We start from the raw sequence: 24,367 nt of genomic DNA on the forward strand, positions 1-24,367 counted from the left end.
ATTTCTAACTCAAAATCACTTAATAATGGAAGCATTTCCAGAATGTTTCGAAGTGCTCTCTCCATAAATGTTTTTGTCAGCACGCTACTCACTTCAGAAGTTCAGCAAGTGGGGGCGAAATTTTTTTTTTTTTTTAATGCGTAGCTCATCTGTATTTTCTATAACTCTGAAGTTCTTTGTGACAATAAAACCAGTGAGTCTCTTAACTGGTACAGTGGATTTTTGTGGTGTTCATTTTTATCACAAAGTATCACAAAAGTCTGTATTTTAAAATCTTGTTAAAACATAAACACATTGATAACATCCTCTAGTGCTTAAAACTGCACAGCGCGAGCACAGCTCTGGGATTCCCATTCCCATCCTCCAGTTTGCAAGTAATAAATATTTTGGTTTTAAGACTTGTTACCAAATATTGGCTGTGCCTGCTTTTTAAACTCTTTAATAACAAATAGTACGTATGAAAGATTCAACCAGTCCAGTAGTCAAAGTGTGCTTCCTTTTCTCCAGATCCCACTCCTGAGAAATAACCACTGCTGATAGTCTGTGCTTATGTAACCCAGATGCACACAATTGCTTTTACTAGATTATAATGCCAGTTTATGGTGGAAGGACTTGATTTTATTGGAATTTTTGTAAAAACATAGAACGGGTGACATTTTCTACAGCCACATATTTTGAATGAGCCTTACGAAATGAAAGGATTCACTCTTGATATTTTGAAGTTTTGATTTACACAGGTTATCCCTGGATTTCTTTCCTTTTAGATGAGGATGGCAACAACCAATGGCCTGAAGGTCTGAAGTTCCTTTTCGATTCAGTCAGCTCTCAAAATGTGGGACTGCGGGAAGCTGCCCTTCATATTTTCTGGTATACACATTGATCTAATTTGGGGGGGAAATTTAATGTTATGAGTGCCCAAAGCACATTTTAATTGATTATTTTAGTCTAGCTTAACTTTTTAGCCTTAAATAATGCCTTTAGATAAGCTTTGTATTTGTGTTGGAAGCAAAATTGAAAAGAACAAAGCTTTTCATTTTCCATTATGATCCTTTTTTGTATACGGGGATTCTCTGCAATTTTATTTCTTTCCTTTGTCTTTTCTGATTCTGAAAAAATTTCTGGGACGGTTTCTTCCTTAGGAGATTGACACAGTACCAGCTGTAGCTTTTAGAAAGCCACTTTAATAATGGCATCTGGAAGAAGAGAAAGAAAATGCTGGTGAATCCCCACTGTCTTCTGGGTCTTCTATGACCAAGCTTTAGAAAAACAAATTTTAATAACCTCATTTATAAGTAAATGATCTAAGTTTAGAATTAAATGATTAACTGCATTTTAAAAAGTTTGGCCTACTGTACAGTTCTGCATTTAAAATATACAGTTGAATTTATAACTTATCAAGATCATATACATTTTTTTAGAGATCTACCTTAAGACTAGATATTACACCATTTTCTATTTTAGTTGTCAAGTGTATCTTTATATCAGTAGTCCAAATTGGAGAATTAAGTAAAAGTATTTAGTTTAATTATTTACCACATTTAAAATAGAGCAGAACTTGGACTGCCTGGATCACCAAGGCTGAGAGTTGATTGTGAGCATGGTCATTACAGTTACCACCTGAACCCTTGTGCTTGCTCTTGTCCCATCCTGCACTTCAGGTCAGCTTCCCCCTGAGACAGAGTGATAAGGATAAAGCAGAGAGCTGGGATGGGTGTGCACCTGGGTCGCCTCTACTCCCAGTCCGATTGATTTCACTGTGTTTGTTTTCTGTTCACCTGACCCCAAAATAGGATTGCTTGGAAAATGGGTAGATGAAGTCCAGCCTTAAGGATTAATGTAAACTTTTAAGTCAGTTAGACACGTAATTAGATGTATAATATAGTTTTTTTTTTAATAAATTTATTTTATTTTTGGCTGCGTTTGGTCTTCATTGCTGTGCACGAACTTTCTCTAGTTGTGGCGAGCGGGGGCTACTCTTTGTTGCGGTGCGCGGGCTTCTCATTGCAGTGGCTTCTCTTGTTGCGGAGCATAGGCTCTAGGCAAGCGGGCTTCAGTAGTTGTGGCTCGCAGGCTCTAGAGCACAGGCTCAGTAGTTGTGGCGCACAGGCTTAGTTGCTCCGCGGCATGTGGGATCTTCCCGGACCAGGGCTCGAACCCATGTCCCCTGCACTGGCAGGTGGATTCTTAACCACTGCGCCACCAGGGAAGCCCCTATAATGTGGTTTTTAAAGGATACCTTGGATCATTTTTTCAGGAACTTTCCTGGAATTTTTGGAAATCAACAGCAGCACTATTTAGACGTCATCAAACGGATGTTAGTTCAGTGTATGCAAGATCAGGAACATCCATCGGTAAATAATTTCAATTCTGTTAATATTAATACCTAATTTAATATAGCACCTAACTTGTGAAAGAAATCTATGTGTTTGGAGATCGTCTTTGCTTTTATACTTTAAAATATAACTACTAGTTTTATTGATAAAGAAAATTTTCATCTTGAGTAAGAAAACTTGAACTTGCATCTATTAAGAATTTCTCATGTTTGGCATTTTTACTCTCTTCATTTTAGATCAGGACATTATCTGCTAGAGCTACCGCTGCATTTATACTTGCAAACGAACATAATGTTGCCCTTTTCAAACATTTTGCAGACTTGTTACCCGGATTCTTACAGGTAAGAAAACAGTTTAGAATAGGTGATAATTATATCCTTAGTGGTTTTCTGTTGCTTACATTCTCATCAGAGTTCTGTAATGCATTCATTTATTCAATAAATATTTGTTGCCTACTATGTGCCAGCTGGGGATACAGCAATGAACAAAACACGCAAATCTCTGTCCCCATTGAGTTAATATCTTTTGTCTTTGATAGACCTTTGGTCTCTTAGTTTCAGATTTTTTCTATAAGGCAAATGATATGAGCAATTTATGTTTATTATTGAATATGTAATCACATAGGTTATTTCCATTAGAACAACGAAATAACCTATGAAATGTAATGCCCAGTTTTACATAAGGAGAAACTAAGGAGGAGAGGGTAAGAAACTTGCCCACGGTCTCAGTGTTGGTAAGTGGTGAAATCATGCACAATTGCAACCCCAATTGGACTGCAGTCCTTACTGTTAAATACAGGGCTTGTAACAGTTTGTCTTATAAAGTAAGTAGTTTATGGTTAGTTGACATTATTGGATTCCATTATTTTAAGGACATCTGCCTCAATCAGAAAGTGAAGTAAGCTTGGGTGAGTTAGAGTAGTTATGCTCAACCTAGTCAGCCGTCAAACCCCCTTTATAACAAGTATTTTATAACTTTCCATAGTCTTTCTTAAAATGAAATGCATAGTAACAATTCATGTACACATACAAGTTTTTAAAATATCAATGTATGGCCTTAAGTGGATACAAAGAAAAAAATAGAAAGTAATGTCTAATAAAATGGCATGCTTTTCCACATATAAATGCTAGGGCCTGACCGCAACAAAGACATAGTAGACTGGGTGATTTCTAAGTGATCTATACAAATGCAGTAGCAAAAAATGTGGACTGATACAGAGGTATCATCGGCGGTTCGAACATCATGATTTCTGTTACTGTTGGTGATTTGAACTGGTGATTTCCAGAAATGGTGAAGTTCTGGACAAAACAAAATATGTATTCCTTCTCAATTTATACAGTATTTACATTTTTCGGGGGGTGGGGACATCATGGTACATTAAAACCAGGCAAAAAATAATTTGTGAGTTAGGTTCTAGGTTCAGATCATTATAAATGAGTTTTTCATTTATGTAAGTGTCTGGCATAGTCATGCAAGATGCATGATAAGAAAGTCAGTTGAGTTCTTCGTAAGCATTTGTGTCACAGCTGTAGGACATATAGTACCCCTGGCCTTTGCATTTCCTCAATCTGTGACAACCAAGAAGCACCTCCTGAGAGGAATAGTGCCCCTGCTGAGGACCAGGTTAGAGAGGATTTAGGGGAGCTAAAACTAAAGGTTCATATGTGATAGAGTTATTACCAGAACTTAGTAGAAACTTTTTTCTCCGTGCTAGTAAGCTGAAAAGATAGTTTAGGTCAATGACAAAACATTAACTGATGAAACATTCTATTGTTTTAGTAGTTGATTATCTACAAGTCTTTTTTTTTAATTTTATTTATTTTTGGCTGCCTTGGGTCTTCGTTGCTGCATGCGGGCTTTCTCTAGTTGCAGCGAGCAGGGGCTACTCTTCGTTGTGGTGTGTGGGCTTCTCATTGTGGTGGCTTCTCTTGTTGCAGAGCACGGGCTCTAGGCACACAGGCTCAGTAGTTGTGGCTCACGGGCTTAGTTACTTTGCGGCATGTGGGATCATCCCAGACCAGGGCTCAAACCCACGTCCCTTGCATTGGCAGGTGGATTCTTAACCACTGCGCCACCAGGGAAGTCCCTTATCTACAAGTCTTGAGTTACACACTATTTAAGTCTAATTTCAGATTTTTCTTCCTCTGAATTTAGAATAAGGTAAAATGTTAGCCAGAACTTTTAGGAGTTGTGACTCTGAAATAGGCAAAGGTAGATACAAAATGCATACTTAAATTCCACAGTGACCAAACTTGACATCAAAGAGAAATAAATCGGGTGATATTGGACACTTTAAATGTATCATAGAATCTAGTATTTACTATATGTGTGGGTATTGGAAGGACAGAGAAAAAGGGATTCCTTCTGGTCATGAAAAAATTCTTTGCCAGTCTTAAGTGTTGTGGTTATTATAGTTGCACTGGTTTTAATTTTTACTTAGGTTTAAATCTTTATGTGTTTCTAGTTAACATTAGGCAAAAGGAAAATATATATGTGGTTGTAGGTAGAATATCTGCATAATGTTGATTGCTAAGTTATTACTCAGTGAAAAAGAATACTAGTATTTCTTTGTTGTCTGCCTCTTGATGTTCTGGCCAATGAGGCATCATAAAGTGACTCTTGAACACAGACCTTATTTATTTCACCTTTTCTAGGCTGTAAATGACTCATGCTACCAGAATGATGATTCGGTCCTAAAATCCCTTGTTGAGATTGCGGACACTGTTCCAAAGTATTTACGTCCTCATTTGGAAGCAACTTTACAGCTAAGTCTGAAGGTAAATTAAATACTTAGGTAAATGTTCCGTTTCTTATTTTCCGTGAATAAACTACTAAATGTATACAAGTATGTCTTTTTTTGTAGTTGTGTGGAGACACCAGCCTCAATAATATGCAACGCCAGCTTGCCCTTGAAGTAATTGTGACCCTCTCTGAGACTGCAGCTGCTATGTTAAGAAAACATACCAATATTGTTGCACAGACTAGTAAGTCAAAAGTCTTTAAGTAGTTGGTGTTACGGTGGCAAAATGGTTGGATAAGTTTGCTGAGAGTTGTGCAAGTCTACAGATTCTGTTGGTAGAAGGAATGTCCTTTCAAACTCGGGTGATTCTGGGGAAATGCACTTGTACATTCTTAACTGCATGGACCCAACATGATGGCCGTGCTACAGCACCCTGAAACCTCAGAATAGCAGGCATGACTTATAATACCTGGAAGTAGATCGAAAGATGTACAGGACCTCTATGGGGAAAATTGGATGACGCATTGAAAGACTAATAGCAGAAGCAAATATTAGTCCTCCTCAAATTAACCTAAAAATTCAATACAATTTTAGCCAGAATCCCAATAGAGTTGGTCATGATAAGATTGATTCTAAAATTTGTGTGGAAGAACATAGGGCCTGGAGTAGCCAAGACAATTTTGATGAATAAAGTACAGATCTTGCCTGTCAGCTATGACGATTTAGAGTTTGTTGATGGTGCAGGTAATAGATGAGTTGGATAGAACGAAAGGGTCCAGGAGCAGATCCACTCACATGGAGACAGAATGGACTTAAAAAGGTAATTCATCAAAGGTCGTTGGCACAACTGGTTATTTCTATGGGAAAAACATATCCCAACTTCAAATATTTTATGAAACCCAATTCTCGGTTGATTAAACGTGAAATAATAGATCCATTTTATAAGTAAAGCTTTTAATAGTAGAAAGTGATTTTTTTTTTAAGACTGAGTCAGAAACCATAGATGCAAACATTACTAAATTTGTACTAAAACAATTTTTTGACCATCCAAATACCTCATGAGTGAAATTAAAAGATAAGCCACAGACTGAGAGAAAGTAGTTCATTGCACACACATCAACAAAGTTTTGGTGTCCAGAAAATAGAAGCTGGGAACTTACTGGATTCCATTATTTTAAGGACATCTGCCCCAATCAGAAAGTGAAGTAAGCTTGGGTGAGTTAGAGTAGTTATGCTCAACCTAGTCAGCCCTCTAACCCCCTTTTATAACAAGTATTTTATAACTTTCCATAGTCTTTCTTAAAATGAAATGCATAGTAACAGTTCGCAGTAGAGGAATCTGAAATAGCTATTAAACACTGCTCAGTCTCCATAAATACAGATGTAATTAACTGTCAAATACCAACTGTCAGAAAGTTTGACAATATCAAGTGTTGATGAAGGGTGTGGAGCAGAGAGAACTAACAGGAGCATTTCACACCTTGCACAATATACAGACAGGCCTCCTTTGACCTTCCCATAGGAATCAAGTCTATGCCGCCACTATGGAGAGCAGTTCAGTGGGTTTTAGTAATATTAAAGATACTTGTAACAATTTCATGCCCTGAACTCACACTTGTCAAGGAGATATGTATAAGAATCTCATCAAAGCAAATTTTGTAATAGGAAAAAAATTAGGAACAACTAAAATGTCCACCAACAGGATAGTGTGTTTATATAATGAAATGCTATGAAGTAATGCAAATGAAATCCATGGGTGCTGAGAAAAAAGCAAATTGCCAAAGGATATATATATAGTGATACCATTTATTATATAAAAGTAAAATCTTGGACTAGTACTATATGTTATACATAGAGGAAACTATATAGTTCAAGTGTAAAAACAGTTTGGTAATGAGAAACATTGATTTTATTATGGTGCTTGCTTCTGGTGAGGGAGGAAGAGGATGTAACAGGATTTGGAATATCTGACTTTTATCCTTAATGTTACTACTTAAAAAGAATAAGATCTAAAGCCAGTGTGATAAAAAAGGTAAAAATGTAACAAACCAGATTTGGGGAGAGCAGGCAAATAATTTTTTTGTTTTACTCTTAGAAGCAAAGCAGATCCTTTGTTTTTTACTTCTTAAAGTTGTTAGTACATGGTGATATTGACAAAATTAAAGAGACAGTCTTCGGGTATGAAATAATTATTTTCTTTAGTTCCTCAGATGTTAGCCATGATGGTGGACCTTGAAGAGGATGAGGACTGGGCAAATGCGGACGAACTAGAAGATGATGATTTTGACAGGTAGTCACACAGACTAGAAACCGTGAAGGTTCCTTGACCGGATAGAGCAAGGTCGGGTGACACTGAGGGCTTAGGGTTACAAGGCCTGTCTCTTCCCCACACTGTATTCCGTAAATCCAAACGTTTAAGTTTGGAATGTCGGACGTTTAGGCTTTCTCCGTTGTGTGTTTTTCTGTACCAAATTTTGTAAATACTTACCTTTAATAAATTAGCTATCTTTATTACCCTGTTTTACTCTAAATTTTCTTCAAGAATTTTTTAATAGTATCTTCTAAAATATATATAAAGGAGCTTTATTGTGATAAATGCCTTTATATGCATAGGCCTTAACTTAGAATAGTGTTTTCCCCAAATAATGCAATTTATGTTTAGGATAGAGAGGAGGCAATGATGGTGAGATTCATACACTGGGTGACAGTAACACTCAAATGACTATTTTACTTGTTTCAACTTAGTAGGTACCCATGAATACAGATTCCTGTGGAAAAGTCGATCAGAATTTATATTCACTGTGAAGTAGTGATAATGGCTCCTTACATATATGAAACATAGCACTTCAGAGCAGCTATTTTAATTTGATTCTTTCAGTGGTCCTAAAGGGTATAGTATCATATTATAGATGCAGAAATGAAGAGGGAGAATTCAGTGATTTGTCCAGGGTTGTCTAGCCACTCCGTAGACTAGACTTAATACCACTTCCCTCACTCTTCCCAGTGAATCATACTGCCTTACCTCCTTTTCTTAAAAAGAACTGAAATAATTTCCCCAGAAGACTGGTAGTTGGTGTAAGCTACTATAACAGATATTAGATAGAATTAGACATTCGATTTACAGAATATATGGTGTCTTTTTGAAACTTAATCCTATTATTTAAAATGACTGACTTTTGGCCTAAATACTCTTTAGAAGTATGAAAATAATGCTTGACTGGAAATCATCAAATAGGGCTGAAGAGAAGACTGGGCTCCAATCAGGTTTTCTTTCCCTGGTTCAGTTACTGTTATGTGCTGCTACCTGGCTTAATTTGCCCTGTAAAAGGCACTTAACATTTATATGGTGCTATTTTTTTTCTGGACTGAGTGAATAAGATTTTATCTGTGAGTAAATAAGGCGTAAATATATTTTCAAGGTCAGTTTAAGTCTAAGAACCTGTTCTGAAGGTCATAGTTTCATCTTTCTGGTCTTGCCTTCACACAGAACAGTTAAAGATTATGCACATGACAAACTCACTGCTTATCTTGCAGTTCTAAAACAGAATAAATGTGCAAAGGCTTTTATGCCCAAATTTTTCTTCAGTTTTCAGGGAAAAAAACTAGAATTGACTTTCACCAATGCGTAGTTTTTTGCAATGCAAATTGCACCCCTTAAAGATGAATAAGCTCACAGTGAGGAAAAACTCACAGGCTCAGTACCTTTTTCAGTTTTCTGTGTTCTCCCCACTGATAAGTTTGAAGAATATATTTCCAGGAAATGATATACGCAAGGCTCTCCTAAACACTCTGCTTACCCCTCTGAGTCTTGAAAGTGTCAGAAGCTAAGTTTTAACCAGTGAGTGGTGTGTGGGGGGAGAGTAGGAAAAGGCTTGAAAGATCAGATTCAGACATAAGACTTTTTTTTTTTTTTTTTTGCGGTACGCGGGCCTCTCACTGTTGTGGCCTCTCCTGTTGCGGAGCACAGATTCCGGACGTGCAGGCTCAGCGGCCATGGCTCACGGGCCCAGCCGCTCTGCGGCACGTGGGATCTTCCCAGACCGGGGCACAAACCCGTGTCCCCTGCATCGGCAGGCGGACTCTTAACCACTGCGCCACCAGGGAAGCCCCAGACATAAGACTTTTAAACCACAATAAGGCATGATAAAAATTTTATCCCCCCTCTTTTTTAAACTCTAGGGCTTTTTAACCCACAGCTTCACTACATATATTAGAAAGACCACTTGAATTAATTCTTCTTCAGTCTCAGTTTAATAACATGTTTAGAAATATGTCCGTGCAGTGTCCTATTCTTGTGTATTTTGCTTATGTCACGATTATATCATTCTGTTTGTGTGTAGCAATGCAGTCGCTGGTGAGAGTGCTTTAGACCGAATGGCTTGTGGACTTGGTGGAAAGCTCGTCCTGCCGATGATCAAGGAACATATTATGCAGATGCTTCAGAATCGTAAGCTGTTATCTCCTTCAAATGCTAGGATAGTGGAGTGTGGCTTTCCAAATCTTAAACTCCAACAGATGCTTAGACTGTGTCTAAAAGTCAGTCTTTGCCTTTTTATATTCTATGTTTAACCTAATTCTCGTAGTGATAAAATCCTATTCAGTCATCTTTAGAACCACTCAGTCTTAACAGTAAAGAATATTTTTTCCTCAATACTGCAAATATTATTCAATTCTCCTTCCCCAGAATGGGCTACAGTATATGGGAAAAAATTAAAAATTCTAAGGAAAATGGACAGATTTACTCCCTAGCCAGAAATATCTAAATTTGAATTTAAATAAAACACCATTATTTGAATGTTTATGAAGTATGCATGTATTTGATTCACAGTCTTCCTTTGTCTAATATCTTTTATTTTTTTAAAAAATACCTACTTCTAGAGGAGAAGCTACTTCTGTATTTCTCCTTTTATATTCCTAGCAAATATTTGGTCATTTGTTAGCCTTGTACCTGTAATTTGTATCAGTAACAAAAGTTGTTGTTTTTGTCCTTTTAATTACAAAGTTAATGTGCTTGATGTTTTTTTTAAAATTCAGATACAACCGAACGTCCCTTAACTTAGATTCGGGGTGGCCACTGTTAACAGGCCTCTGAGACTTGAGTCTCTGACCTCATTTATGCACATGCACTGTTGTGTTTAACATGAATACAGCATACAGATCCCACGCTTCCGCTCCCCAGTGTGTCCTATCACCACACGATGGCTTCCCTTTCGTTTAACAGCCACGTAGCATTCCACAGTTCCCCATTTAACTGTAATAGTTCTGTTGATAACAAATAATGCTACTGCATACACTCTTCTACAGAGATCCTGGCTCACATGTATGAACATGTGTATCTGTAACATGTATTACAAGAGACAGACTTGAGGGTCAAACCGTTGATTTGGGATCTTAAAGTAGTGAAATGGAGTCAGAATACCAGCTTCTCATGAAAGTGAATTTTTGAGAACTCCAGCCCTTAGCCTTTACCTAGGTCCTCCTTATCCTGTAAGATTCTTACTTACCCTAAGAAGGCATGGTCCAAAACCGTTACCCTTTTGTTGTTGTTGTTGTTCTTGTTGTTGTTTTGCGGTACGCGGGCCTCTCACTGTTGTGGCCTCTCCTGTTGCGGAGCACAGGCTCCAGACGCGCAGGCTTAGCGGCCATGGCTCACGGGCCCAGCCGCTCTGCGGCATGTGGGATCCTCCCGGACCGGGGCACGAACCTGTGTTCCCTGCATCGGCAGGCGGACTCTCAACCACTCTCAACCACTGTGACACCAGGGAAGCCCCCCCGTTATCCCTTTTTAATGATGTGATTTTACATCTGGGTCTTGAGTAATAGTTTTTCCTTTTTTTACTCCCTAAATTTTGAGGGGTTTTTCCCCAAACGGATAGAGACAGTCAACATCACAGGTTGCTCAACCTATTAAAGCTACTAGACAGAATCTAGCTTTTCCATTTTTAAGATGAAGAAAGTAAAGCCCAGAGACATGAAAGGTTACACACGGTCACCCAGCTATCAGTGTTTCACCGCTACTTAATGCCATTCTTCACATATGTTGTGGAACTGCTTGTGATTTGTAGTTAAAGAATTTAAGTGCCTGCTACAGCATAACTAGCTGGCTGCAGAAGCCTTCCCATGTATGGCAATGAACTCTTTTTTTTTTTTTTTTTTTTTTTTTTGCGGTATGCGGGCCTCTCACTGTTGTGACCTCTCCCGCTGTGGAGCACAGGCTCCGGACGCGCAGGCTCAGCAGCCATGGCTCATGGGCCCAGCCGCTACGCGGCATGTGGGACCTTCCCGGACCAGGGCACGAACCTGCGTCCCCTGCATCGGCAGGCAGACTCTCAACCACTGCGCCACCAGGGAAGCCCTGGCAATGAACTCTTAATAAAGATTTGTTACTGTTAAATGTATGGCTTTGAGCAAGTCTGGACCTTTGTTTCCTTCCTTGTCTGTTAAAAAATTTAAAAAAATAAGAAAGTGGTGCTTGCCCTACACCCACGTTTGGAGTTAGGATCCAAAGGTGTATTTAATACTTCATGTGAAAAGGGCTTTAAAACGATGCATATTTTCCAGTAACTTACTATATACCCCACTTTATTTTAAAAACAGTTTTATTGTTTTTTCTTTAAATAGTAAACACCAATTTTTTTTTAATTTTTTTATTTATTTTATTTATTTATTTTTGGCTTTATTTTATTTATATTTGGGTCTTCGTTGCTGCACGCAGGCTTTCTCTAGTTGTGGTGAGCGGGGGCTACTTGTCGTTGCGGTATGTGGGCTTCTTATTGCGGTGGCTTCTCTTGTTGCAGAGCACAGGCTCTAGGTGCACGGGCTCAGTAGTTGTGGCTCATGGGCTCCAGAGCGCAGGCTCAGTAGTTATGGCACACGGGCTTAGTTGCTCCATGACATGGTGGGATCTTCCTGGACCAGGCCTTGAACCCGTGTCCCTTGCATTGGCAGGCAGATTCTTTTTTTTTTTTCTTTTTAACATCTTTATTAGAGTATAATTGCTTTACAATGGTGTGTCAGTTTCTGCTTTATAACAAAGTGAATCAGTTATACATATACATATGTCCCCATATCTCTTCCCTCTCGCATCTCCCTCCCTCCCACCCTCCCTATCCCACGCCTCTAGGTGGTCACAAAGCACCGAGCTGATCTCCCTGTGCTATGCAGCTGCTTCCCACTAGCTAGCTATTTTATGTTTGATAGTGTATATATGTCCATGCCACTCTCTCACTTTGTCCCAGCTTACCCTTCCCCCTCCCCGTATCCTCAAGTCCATTCTCTAGTAGGTCTGCATCTTTATTCCCGTCTTGCCCCTAGGTTCTTCTGACCATTTTCTTTTCTTTTTTTTTTTTTAGATTCCATATATATGTGTTAGCATACGGTATTTGTTTTTCTCTTTCTGACTTACTTCACTCTCTATGACGTCTCTAGGTCCATCCACCTCACTACAAGTAACTCAGTTTCATTCCTTTTTATGGCTGAGTAATATTCCATTGTATATATGTGCCACATCTTCTTTATCCACTCATCTGTTGATGGACACTTAGGTTGCTTCCATGTCCTGGCTATTGTAAATAGAGCTGCAATGAACATTTTGGTACATGACTCTTTTTGAATTATGGTTTTCTCAGGGTATATGCCCAGTAGTGGGATTGCTGGGTGGTATGGTAGTTCTATTTGTATTTTTTTAAGGAACCTCCCTACTGTTCTCCATAGTGGCTGTATCAATTGACAGTCCCACCAACAGTGCAAGAGGGTTCCCTTTTCTCCACACCCTCTCCAGCATTTATTGTTTGTAGCTTTTTGATAATGGCCATTCTGACCGGTGTGAGATGATATCTCATTGTAGTTTTGATTTGCATTTCTCTAATGATTAATGATGTTGAGCATTCTTTCATGTGTTTGTTGGCAATCTGTATGTCTTCTTTGGAGAAATGTCTATTTAGGTCTTCTGCCCATTTTTTGATTGGGTTGTTTGTTATTTTGATATTGAGCTGCATGAGTTGCTTGTATGTTTTGGAGATTAATCCTTTATCAGTTGCTTCATTTGCAAATATTTTCTCCCATTCTGAGGGTTGTCTTTTCGTCTTGTTTATGGTTTCCTCTGCTGTGCAAAAGCTTTGAAGTTTCATTAGGTCCCATTTGTTTATTTTTGTTTTTATTTCCATTTCTGTAGGAGGTGGGTCAAAAAGGATCTTGCTGTGATTTATGTCATAGAGTGTTCTGCCTGTGTTTTCTTCTAAGATTTTGATGGTGTCTGGCCTTACATTTAGGTCTTGGCAGGCGGATTCTTAACCACTACGCCACCAGGGAAGCCCCAATTTTTTTTTTAATCTTAAAATTCAAAGGAGGAAAACCATTTTCAAATCCCAGAACCATCCCATTACATTTGCTGAACATACTTCTAGGAACTCTGCACATTGAGAATATATGAGACATAACTTTAAAATGTCTGAACTAAATACAGACATCTTTCTTCACTGTCGTGGCCTCTCCCGTCGCGGAGCACAGGCTCCGGGCGCGCAGGCTCAGCGGCCATGGCTCACGGGCCCAGCCGCTCTGCGGCATGTGGGATCTTCCCGGACCGGGGCACGAACCCGTGTCCCCTGCATCAGCAGGTGGGCTCTCAACCACTGCGCCACCAGGGAAGCCCCCAGACATCTTTCTATTTCAATATTTGTGCATTAAAAGTTTTTTCTTTACTATTTATTTTTGTGTGTTTTTTAAATTTAATTTGTTTGCACTGAGTCTTAGTTGCGGCTTGCTGGCTCCTTAGTCGCGGCTGGCAGGCTCCTTAGTTGTGGCATGCGAACTCTTAGTTGCAGTATGCACGTGAGATCTAGTTCCCTGACTAGGGATCAAACCCAGACCCCCTGCATTGGAAGCGTGCAGTCTTAACCACTGCACCACCAGGGAAGTCCCTTGTGTGTTTTTTAACTGAGTTATAACTGACATAACATTATATTGGTTTCAGATGTGTAGCATAATGATTCAGTATTTGTATACATTGCAAAATGATCATGGCAATAAATCTATTTACTCCTCTTTAAAATAATGTGTCCAGTATGCAAGGATTAGTATCAGATATTGGTTTCTTAGGATTATTATTCCTCAGTTGAGAAATTTGGCTTAATGGTATATTGAGTGATTGAAATACAGTTAAAGCATATATATAATAATGTTATCATAAATAATAATAATAAAGTTTTAATGTTTAACAGAAAAAATTAGCAGTTTTTCAGAGGAATGAGTTACAACAGACTTCATCTTTACATGGGTTTTGGGCTCCCCAAAGGAAGGGGAAAATTAAGTCTAATGTCCAATTTAGGATTTTTCTACAACTTAGTTAACCCTTACGCCAGCAGTTCTCAAACTTTCATTCTCAGGATCCTCTTACACTGAGGATCCCAGGGTGCTTTTGTTTTGGGTTTTTTGTTTTTGTTCTTTTGATCTGAACATTTGCTCCCCTTTATAATACGGTGAGAGCGTTTTTTTTTTTATTGGAGTATAGCTGATTTACAATGTTGTGTTAGTTTCAGGTGTACAGCAAAGTGAATCAGTTATACATATACATATATCTACTTTTTCTTAGATTCTTTTGCCATATAGGTCATTACAGAGTGTTGCGCAGAGTTCCCTGTGCTATACATATACAGTACGTTCTCATTGGTTATCTATTTCATATATAGTAGTGTCAATCCCAATCTCCCAATTTGTCCCTCCCTCTACCCACCATATTGCCTTTTAACTTTCAGAGTAGAAATGCTTGTGTGACATAACCACTGTGACAATGAAGTAATCCAGTCGGGCACTTTTTCTATTTTTCTGGTTAATAAACATTTATAAAAGTATTTTGTTACTCTTTTCCAAATAAGGAGAACTTCCTTATACTTCTGACTACCAGAATGACATGTTTGTAGTATCTAATTGCTGTTCCTTCCTGTGTAATTCTGTTCTGTAGCTGACTGGAAGTATCGGCATGCAGGATTAATGGCCTTATCTGCCATTGGGGAAGGATGCCACCAGCAAATGGAAGGAATTCTAAATGAGATAGTAAATTTTGTTTTGCTTTTTCTTCAAGATCCTGTAAGTACCAGTAAATATTTGATTCATAATTATTGCCTTAGTTTCACATGGGACCCTATTGCCTTTACTAATACAAAGGCACCTGTTCCAGCATCCCAGAGTGAGGTATGCAGCCTGTAATGCCGTGGGACAGATGGCTACAGATTTTGCACCTGGTTTCCAAAAGAAATTCCATGAGAAGGTAAGTAATGAGTCTGCAGACACTCAAACTCTAAGAAGAGGGATAGCATTTGAAAATGTCTGTGTGTGTGACTTCATTTCACAGGTGATTGCAGCTCTGCTGCAGACCATGGAAGACCAGGGCAATCAGCGTGTACAGGCCCATGCCGCTGCTGCTCTCATTAACTTCACCGAAGACTGTCCCAAGTCACTACTTATTCCATATTTAGATAATTTGGTGAAACATCTGCATTCCATCATGGTCCTTAAACTTCAAGAGGTAAGTTTCGAGATCTTTAAGCTCCCTATTTATAAAGATTAATTTAATTTGATAGGTAAGACCTGGAGAAAGAGGGACTTTTCAGAATGGCCATAAAGAATAGAAAGTTAGGAGGAAGACATTCCAGGCTGTTCTTAGTATAATTCAGGCTTGACCAGAGAATGGGCCGCTCAGTATTAAACTTGGGAAAGATATGGACTAAAGGTTAGGTAAAAGCAACATGTGAATTGCCTGGAAAACAAGCCAGAGTTATTTTTGAACTCTGTAAATTATTTATGTAAATTTGGAATTACATAAATTAATTGCTGCAAGAAACCATGAAAACGTGATTGTAGGAAAGTAGCACAGCAGCAACATGAGGCATAAACATAAATGGGGGAGATTTAAGGCAAGACCATCATACGATTGTTGTTCAGCGAGCTTGGATGGTAATAGTGGAAACTGGAAGGAAAAGTGATTCTGAAAGATGCTTCTCAGGAAGCATTAGCTGTTTCTCTCTGCCACTTTGAATTTTAAAAGATGAAAGAGAAAGAAGCAAAAAATGTTGACCACTCTCCTAACCTGGGTGAGAGAAATAGAGAATATGTAAAAAAGAATATCCTTTTTGCTTTAAATATGTTGAATTCTTAAAATAAGGCCTGGCCATCCAAATAGAAGACAGTTTATAGTTTCAGCTTAAGTAAGAGGCAACCTAAAAACAAGTGAATGTTGTCAGTGTAGCATCATAAGAGAGAGAAGATTCAGGTAAGAAAGGCAAAGATTGAAGTCCTGTTTGTTGTCAAATATAATGAAAATAAATTTCTATTCTAAAGTGAAATGAATGAAAAGGACGTGCAGAATAAAAGCCATTTAACTATTACATTGAGCAGACATAAAGTTCCTGTCAACTCGCTGTATTAATACTTAGTTTCTACACTTCAGTTCATGCTGAACAGTTGGTAAACCACACCGTGCCTAGCACGGTGTCTCAGAAGAATGTCTCAGAAGGCAAAGAAGGGGCTTTAAAGCAAAGGATGCGTGCTCAGTGTCCAATGACAGCAAACTAAGAACATGATACAGGAACATGTGTGTATCTGAAAACACGCAGAGGTAGACAAGTTGAAGGCAGATCGGTTAGGTTAGTTAAATCAGGAATTGATGGATCAGATGTGACATTACTAGTAGATTTGGGTCAGGGGCTGAAGTGTGAAGGGTGCCTCTGTATAATCCTCCCTCCCCTCATGGGTCCAATGTGTGAGATACAGACTGAAGGAAGGGGTTGCTAAGATGGGCTGGGGAGGAGGTTAAAGTATGTGAGCAAGAGCAGTGCAAAGAGAGTAGCTGAGGAAGAAGGACATTCCAGGGGGATCAGAGGCCAGTCATGACATGAAACACAGAGCAGATGCTGAGATGCAAAAGAAGGGAGTAAGCTGACCTTTTAAAGGTGTGTTGTGGCTTGTGGTACAAGGAGAAAGAGCTCTGCCGAGAGCGGCTGTGGTTGACGAGCGGCGTGAGGAACACCTGGAGTAGTCCAGGAGCACCGTGTTAAGGAGAGAACATCACACATAAATACAAAGAGTTCAGCGCCGTTCTTACACTTGCTTTAAGACCTACAGTCTCCAGTGTGGCTGCCGGAGGGTGGGCTCAGCTTGCGGTTTCAGAAAAGCCCTCGGGAACTTTCAGGGAGTGTTTCTTCCATGTTCTCATTTGTGTGGTTGTTGTGTGTCTTCCTTCTAGTTGATTCAGAAAGGCACCAAGTTAGTTTTGGAACAAGTTGTGACGTCTATCGCATCAGTTGCAGATACTGCAGAAGAAAAATTTGTCCCCTACTATGACTTATTTATGCCATCGCTGAAGCACATTGTTGAGAATGCAGTTCAAAAGGAACTCAGGCTTCTCAGAGGAAAAACTATTGAATGCATCAGCCTCATTGGTCTGGCTGTTGGGAAGGAAAAAGTATGTGATTTGTAGTACGTCGAATTTTTTGTTTGAATTTGGCTACGGAGGCACTGAGGGTACCAGAGGGTTTTTTCCTTCTGATAAGTGGTTTTCTGGATACTTGTCTTTTCCCATCATCTTACTCTCATATTACTTTAATTTTATATATAAATAAATTGTTTCCTTCATTTTTTCATCGCTAATATTAAGGTTTCTTAACTCAGTTATGCTCTGAAACCTTCTCTTATGGGTACAGTCTGTCTCTGTGGAGGCTTGTGGAATTCAAGACCCATATGTTTAGTTTCGCCCACTTGAACATGTGCTTGGGAACATTCCAGTTGCTTTTCTGTTAATCCAAAAAGCATTGAGTGTCCCAAGAGAAATTTATATGCATGCAGTTCTTCGGAAAATAATTAGCAAGGACGATGGGCCAGTGTGTTTTTCTTCCTAGCTAACGTCTCAGACCTGTCAAAGCTAATTCAGAGGAAGCTCCTCTGTCATCAGCCCCTCATGTTCTGATTCTCAGAGCTTTCAATATAGAACCTTTCTGTCTGATTTCCTCCAAAACCAGCATTATTATCTTATAAACTATTTTCTGGGAGACACTGAGAAACTAACCAATAAAACATTTTTATGTTCTGTTCTCTGCATTTTGGCTTTCAAACTATTTTTGAAACAGTTTATACAATGGAGATTGCCAGAACTACGCAGAGTTAAATGAAAATCATATAGTTCTGTGGAGCAACCCAAAATTGTCTTTCTGGATTTGGATTATCTTTTTACTGCTGGAAATACATAAGCCATGGACCAAAACTTGATGCCACCAGAACTATCTTTATACTGCAATTCATTTTGACCTTCACTGGAAAACGTATTTTTCTAGAAAAAGCACTCAGTCCATTGCAATATAGATGGAAAATTTTCAATATAATACTTTTATCTGAGGGGTTATAACCCATGTGGGAAATGTAGTAGATTTGGGGGGAAAGTTTTATTATTACACAAGAAACAAAAATTGGGTGGCAGTAGTGCCTTTCTGATGTGATATACATGAGTAATATTAGTGTCTTTTTTCCCCAAATATTTCCTTCCAGTTCATGCAAGATGCATCAGATGTGATGCAGCTATTATTGAAGACGCAGACAGACTTCAGTGATATGGAAGATGATGACCCTCAGGTAAAGCAGCCCTCACATGCGCTTGCATCCTTTTGGTCGATAGCTCAGGGTTAAATGTATTAAAAAAAGAAATCGAGTAATAGGTTTCTTGTGATAATATCAACCCGTGGTTTCAGAGACATTCTTCACTGGTTTGCCTTCTACTTGGCACACCATTTTTCCCTCGGTCCATTCCAGGCTGCTGCTCTTCTGACTAGTTTTTGGTTCCGTTGGGGTTCTGTCATGCCAGGCTCTCTTACCGCTTCACTCTCCTTGAGCAGCGTCATCCATAGGCACGGCTCCGGTTTTCCTTCATATGGTTGTGGCTTCAGGTCTGTCGCCAAATTCAGGGTTCATTTGTCCAGCCCCTCACTAGACATCACCATGTGGATGTCTCCTGGCCCTTTGCATGCCAGATGACTTCCCTCCCCTGTCAAAAGCAAAAGAAATACAGAAACCCAGCAGTTTTAGAGCATGTCATGCTCTTTTCTCTGCCTGTGAACAAGCCCTCATTGAGCTTAAAAAGAACCCTCCCCACTCAGCCTGGCTAACTTCTGCGCGTAGTTCACGGCTGGTACCAGTCTCAGTGGTGGGCACTCAGGGCCCTGTAGTGAGAGCATCAGGAATGTCTGTCACAATCTTCGTGACAGTCACAGTGCCTACTGCACCATGAGCGTTCAGTCAGTAATTGTTGGCTTAAATTTTAGCTTTACACAGCCACTCTGCAGTTGTTTTCCATACTTAAAAATGCTGTTTCCAAACACTTAAAAATTTGTTTTGTTTTTTAAATTAGAAGTGGGGAGTGTGTTTGCACATGCAGGCATGTGAAATAGACAAATACATAGATGGTTGCTGGAGGGTAAAAATCACTTTTGGGGCCATGGGGATGAATTAGAACCAGATTCTCTGTAGGTAGATTAAGTCTTTGTAAACACAGTAGCAGTAGAAGAGGTGTCTTAAACATGGACAACCCCTTACACAGAAAACTTAAACAGCTAGGAGAAAGGGGTATTTAGTGTTTAATGAATGGAACTTTAGTCAGTAGACAAAGTAAGGTAAGTTCCTGCCCTCAAGAAAATTCGTGCTTAGGGGTTGGTATGTTTAAGTGGGCTTTGTTAAATGATTCAGATGCTGTTAGAGAAAACTATATATTTTGAAATATATAGTTTCTTGAAAGTAGGAAAAAATAAGACAGGGTCCTGGGCTCTTTTGCCTCAGCTATTGTCTGTATCCTAGTGTAGAAGTTCACAGTGATTTTCCATGGTTTCTGAACATTTTAAGTATGTGACCTTAGAATATGCACTTATTGCTTAAAGAGCCATGAATGTAAAAACATCGTTTCCATGAAACAGGGAAGGGGCTTTCTTTATGTCTTATTTATCCACTTTTTATTAAAAATCACTTTTAATTTAATTTTAAATTTTTCTCCCCAGATCTCTTACATGATCTCAGCATGGGCCAGAATGTGCAAAATCCTTGGGAAGGAATTTCAGCAGTACCTTCCAGTGGTCATGGGACCGCTGCTGAAGACGGCTTCGATTAAGCCTGAAGTGGCCCTTTTAGATAGTAGGTGTCTGCATGCGGACATGGCAGTTGTAGAATTTCTCTTTGTTACCATTTTTAACATGAATTTTCTTGCTTCTTCGTTAATAGCCCAAGACATGGAGAACATGAGTGATGATGATGGTTGGGAATTTGTGAACCTTGGAGATCAGCAAAGTTTCGGTATTAAAACTGCAGGACTGGAAGAAAAGTCAACTGCTTGTCAGATGCTGGTAATTATGTTTACTGAACTTTGTTTTACAACTTCTCATAATGAATACATATAATGTGTATGTATATAGTTCATTATATATATACTTATGTATATTATATATATATATTTCATAGGAGTGCTTTTCACGGATGCTGAAGAAGTTATTTTGAAGGGCCAGGAATGTATTCTTTAATAAATATAGAAACCTTTAGACACAACATTTCCACTTATGGATTTCCATCCTAAAGAAATGTGGATAAAACCTTTCATTACCAGTGCTGTTTTTAATAACAACAACAACAAAAATGAATAGCCCAAATAACTATTGTTAGGAAGATCAGTAATTACTGTGCCTTGGAGTATTACATAGCCATTACAAAGCTACCTGAGGGGGAAGGATTTTTGCCTGTTTTGTGTTTAGTGTATAGTAAGTGGCTAAGGAATATTTTTGAATGAACAGAAATCTGCTCACAGTATTAAAGATAAAGTTGGTATGATTTCATTGTATTTAAAAAAATAGACATGGTAGGAAAATCAAAATGTTTACGGTGATTATTTCTTGTGGTATTATGGGGTCTATGTATATTCTCTTTGAGTTTCCTTTTTTAAACCTTCATGAGCATGTGTTGTAGACAGAGTTTTTTGTTTTTGTTTTTTTACAAATAGAATTAAGAGATTTTGGTAACAACATTGTAAATCAACTAAACTTCAGTAAAAAAGTATTTTAAAAAGAGATTATGGTATATTACAAATCTAGCAGTTAAGTAAGCCTAAATAAAAGTTAATGGCGGGCTTCCCTGGTGGCGCAGTGGTTGAGAATCCGCGTGCTAATGCAGGGGACACGGGTTCGAGCCCTGGTCCGGGAAGATCCCACATGCCGCGGAGCAACTAGGCCCATGAGCCACAACTACTGAGCCTGCGCGTCTGGAGCCTCTGCTCCACAACAAGAGAGGCCGCGATAGTGAGAGGCCCGCGCACCGCAATGAAGACTGGCCCCCGCTTGCCACAACTAGAGAAAGCCCTCGCACAGAAATGAAGACACACCACAGCAAAAATAAATTAATTCATTAATAAACTCCTACCCACAACATCTTCTTTAAAGAAAAAAAAAAAAAAGTTAATGGCTTAAATTTTATTTTGTATTAGTATTGTGTTTTCTAATTCATTTAAACATATATTTCTTGAACTTATTCTTACCAGTACTTAATTACCTATAATTTATAAACAATTTGGATTTTCTGTAGTATTGCTGAACTTGAGAACAAATATAAATGTAACATCTTCTACAAAATTACCAACTCTTTTCATGTAGTGAAAGAGAATAAAGAAACAGTTATATTAAGACAACAATTTTTTGTTTCATCTGTTGAAATGATTTTTTTAAAATTCAGAGTAGCATAAGCCTGTTTGCTGCAGATTTATAGAAGTGATGTGCTGTGATTACATTTTCAGGTTTTTTGGGTTTTTTTAAAATTTTAGGTTGCCTTAATTGAGTGGCATCTTTTGTTTGAAGTATTTTCAGAGTGCTGAAACTTTTGCTAAATTCTCCCCCCTACAAAATAAGAATATGAAGTATTCCCCCCTTCGAATGACAATATATACTACAGTCGTTTCATGGTCCATTCCCATTTTACAATTCCCTTTAGTTAAAAGACTAATTTCACAGTCCTGCATGCAGCTCTAAATGTAGTTAGCTCTAGTTAGGATATATAACGTTCTGTGGTCCTCATGGTTTTGCAGTTTGTTAATATATATTAATACATCAAAATTAACATGGATCTTGTTTTCTCTTCAAATACTTTGGTTTCAGGTTTGCTATGCTAAGGAGTTAAAAGAAGGCTTTGTGGAGTACACGGAACAGGTTGTGAAACTCATGGTCCCTCTACTGAAATTTTATTTCCATGATGATATCCTATAATTTTTGAACAGAAAACATTTCTAGATTTACTTAAATTGTAGGCTGTTGAAGTATTAGACTTTGTGCTAACCGAAGTAAGCGTACATCACCAGTATTCTGTTTGCACTGACAGTGGTTTCAGGTTATAAACTTGGTTCTTTGCAAGTGCCTTTGTTTCACTTGTGCCGAAAACATGAAAAAGAAAATGTCAACTATCCTCTAGTTGACAGTTCTCTGTGGAGCACTGAAGAGCTTTAAGGATTTTTATTTTATTAGCAAATGTTTATGGTTGTGTATAATTGCTGCTTTTCCCAAATACCTTTTGGTGATGTTAAGCAAGACCTTTTAACAAGTTAGAGACCAACTTATAGTACTTAACTTTCCATATAGCTCATTTCAAATGTGGATACTACCTCTGGAGAGAAATGTCTCTTGGTAAATCTGTGTGAAACAGTTGTCCTCCTCAATATAATGGTAGTTGTAATTAATATGTATAGGTAGGTTTTTATGCCATTTCGTGTGCGCGCACACACACTTCCGTAAATGGGTTAAAAGAAATGACAGCCCAATGGAATGGTAGAGCCTGGACCCAAAACTGCCTGGCTCCAGAGCCACTTTGTCGTAGTTCCTCGTGCAGTATCCTGCAGCGGCATCCTTTACAGAAGATGGCTTTTCCCAGCAGACTTCCCATAATGTCTGAAGACAGGCCAGAATTATTTTTAAGAGGAAGTCTGAAGACCTTATTTTAGAAAATGATGTTAGATAGGGAGAGGCAACTCATCTTTATCGAAAACTGAAGAGGCTGATTCAGGAAGAGATCCTCAGTAGTTTTCTTTAGTAAAGTCATTGCTTCAGTTGCATTTGTTAGAAGCATGTATTACCTCAAATTTGGGGATAGGTACATTCGGAGACATACTGCGAGAGTCCCAGGTCGTTCCTCAGTCATTTTTATGTTTAGGGGTTACGTTTGAGCCTTCATTCCTGTTATATTGTAGGTGACAGAAAAGACAGGAGATATGTCTTGGGGACAGGGAGACTTCTGTTTTTATACGCACGTTATATTTAACGCAAGCTCTTGGAGAGCAGTCTTAGATAAACAGAAGTTGCCTAGCACTCCACAATCTTGAGGATAGTGATTACACTAAATGTAATCTAAGGATGGTGAGTCCATTTCCTTAACAATAAAACGTGTTCGAGTGGCAGCAGCAGAATCCATGCCTCTTCTCCTGGAATGTGCAAGAGTTCGTGGTCCTGAGTATCTCACACAGATGTGGCATTTTATGTGTGATGCTCTAATCAAGGCCATTGGCACAGAACCAGATTCAGATGTCCTCTCAGAAATAATGCACTCTTTTGCAAAGGTAAATATTTTTCTCTTCAAAAATATGTATGAGATTGTGTGTCCATTTATTAGTCTTGCTAAATAAATGGGGGGATTTATTTTTATGCTGTAACAAATTTTTCTATCAGAAATGTTTAATATTTTGGTGCTTTCACTCTTTTTGTTTTTCTTTCTTTTCAAGAGTAGCTCTTCTTGTATTCTGGTCTTCATTAGTTTCCATCATCATTACCTGGTGATCCAACTACAGAAACTTGGCTGTCATCATCCAAGTCATGTCTAGTTTCTGTCCTGTTCTCTCTCCCCTAAATTCCCTTCTGTTTTTTGCCATATCTCTTCTTTTTGCTGTTGAAAGAGCCTCACTTGGTCTATTCCAGAAGCCATTCCTTCTTTCGCTCATAGTTCATTCGCCTTTCCTCAAGCATTAACTTGCTCTTTGAGTCACTCCCCTTCCCATATTCTTGGTCATCTCCATTGCTCACAGCTCCATAGCTTGCTCCACAGTTTGATTTAAAAATTCTTTATTTGTCCCCATTTACGCTCCTGAAGTTCAGATTTTCTTTTATTTCTCCAAAGACCACATGCTTCCATGTCTTTGCCTGTATCGTTCCCTCTGCCTATAATAGCCTTTCTCCAGCGCCATCTTTGTACAGGATATGCATGTAGTAACTGAGCTCCTTAGAAGCTGGTCTTTTCCATCTTTGAA

At 38.7% G+C, this 24,367-nt stretch overlaps 1 protein-coding gene across 4 annotated transcripts in view; it reads left to right on the forward strand.

Moving 5' to 3' along the window:
- Window positions 1–24,367, forward strand: part of IPO5 (importin 5) — a 55,471-nt gene that overhangs the window by 24,211 nt on the left and 6,893 nt on the right. For 3 of the 4 annotated variants that reach the window (XM_065896187.1, XM_065896190.1, XM_065896186.1), the window contains 16 exons: window positions 765–867; window positions 2,255–2,351; window positions 2,570–2,674; window positions 4,988–5,110; window positions 5,197–5,317; window positions 7,276–7,363; window positions 9,414–9,520; window positions 15,032–15,156; window positions 15,248–15,337; window positions 15,422–15,595; window positions 17,312–17,530; window positions 18,607–18,690; window positions 20,103–20,235; window positions 20,323–20,444; window positions 22,236–22,332; window positions 23,511–23,683. In XM_065896187.1, coding sequence (XP_065752259.1) covers window positions 765–867; window positions 2,255–2,351; window positions 2,570–2,674; window positions 4,988–5,110; window positions 5,197–5,317; window positions 7,276–7,363; window positions 9,414–9,520; window positions 15,032–15,156; window positions 15,248–15,337; window positions 15,422–15,595; window positions 17,312–17,530; window positions 18,607–18,690; window positions 20,103–20,235; window positions 20,323–20,444; window positions 22,236–22,332; window positions 23,511–23,683 — 1,961 coding nt within the window. The remainder of the gene's footprint in view (window positions 1–764; window positions 868–2,254; window positions 2,352–2,569; window positions 2,675–4,987; window positions 5,111–5,196; window positions 5,318–7,275; window positions 7,364–9,413; window positions 9,521–15,031; window positions 15,157–15,247; window positions 15,338–15,421; window positions 15,596–17,311; window positions 17,531–18,606; window positions 18,691–20,102; window positions 20,236–20,322; window positions 20,445–22,235; window positions 22,333–23,510; window positions 23,684–24,367) is intronic. The other variant, XM_065896188.1, reaches the window with a different exon arrangement.

This window comes from Phocoena phocoena, chromosome 18, assembly GCF_963924675.1.
Source record: "Phocoena phocoena chromosome 18, mPhoPho1.1, whole genome shotgun sequence".
Taxonomy (NCBI): Eukaryota; Metazoa; Chordata; class Mammalia; order Artiodactyla; family Phocoenidae; genus Phocoena; species Phocoena phocoena.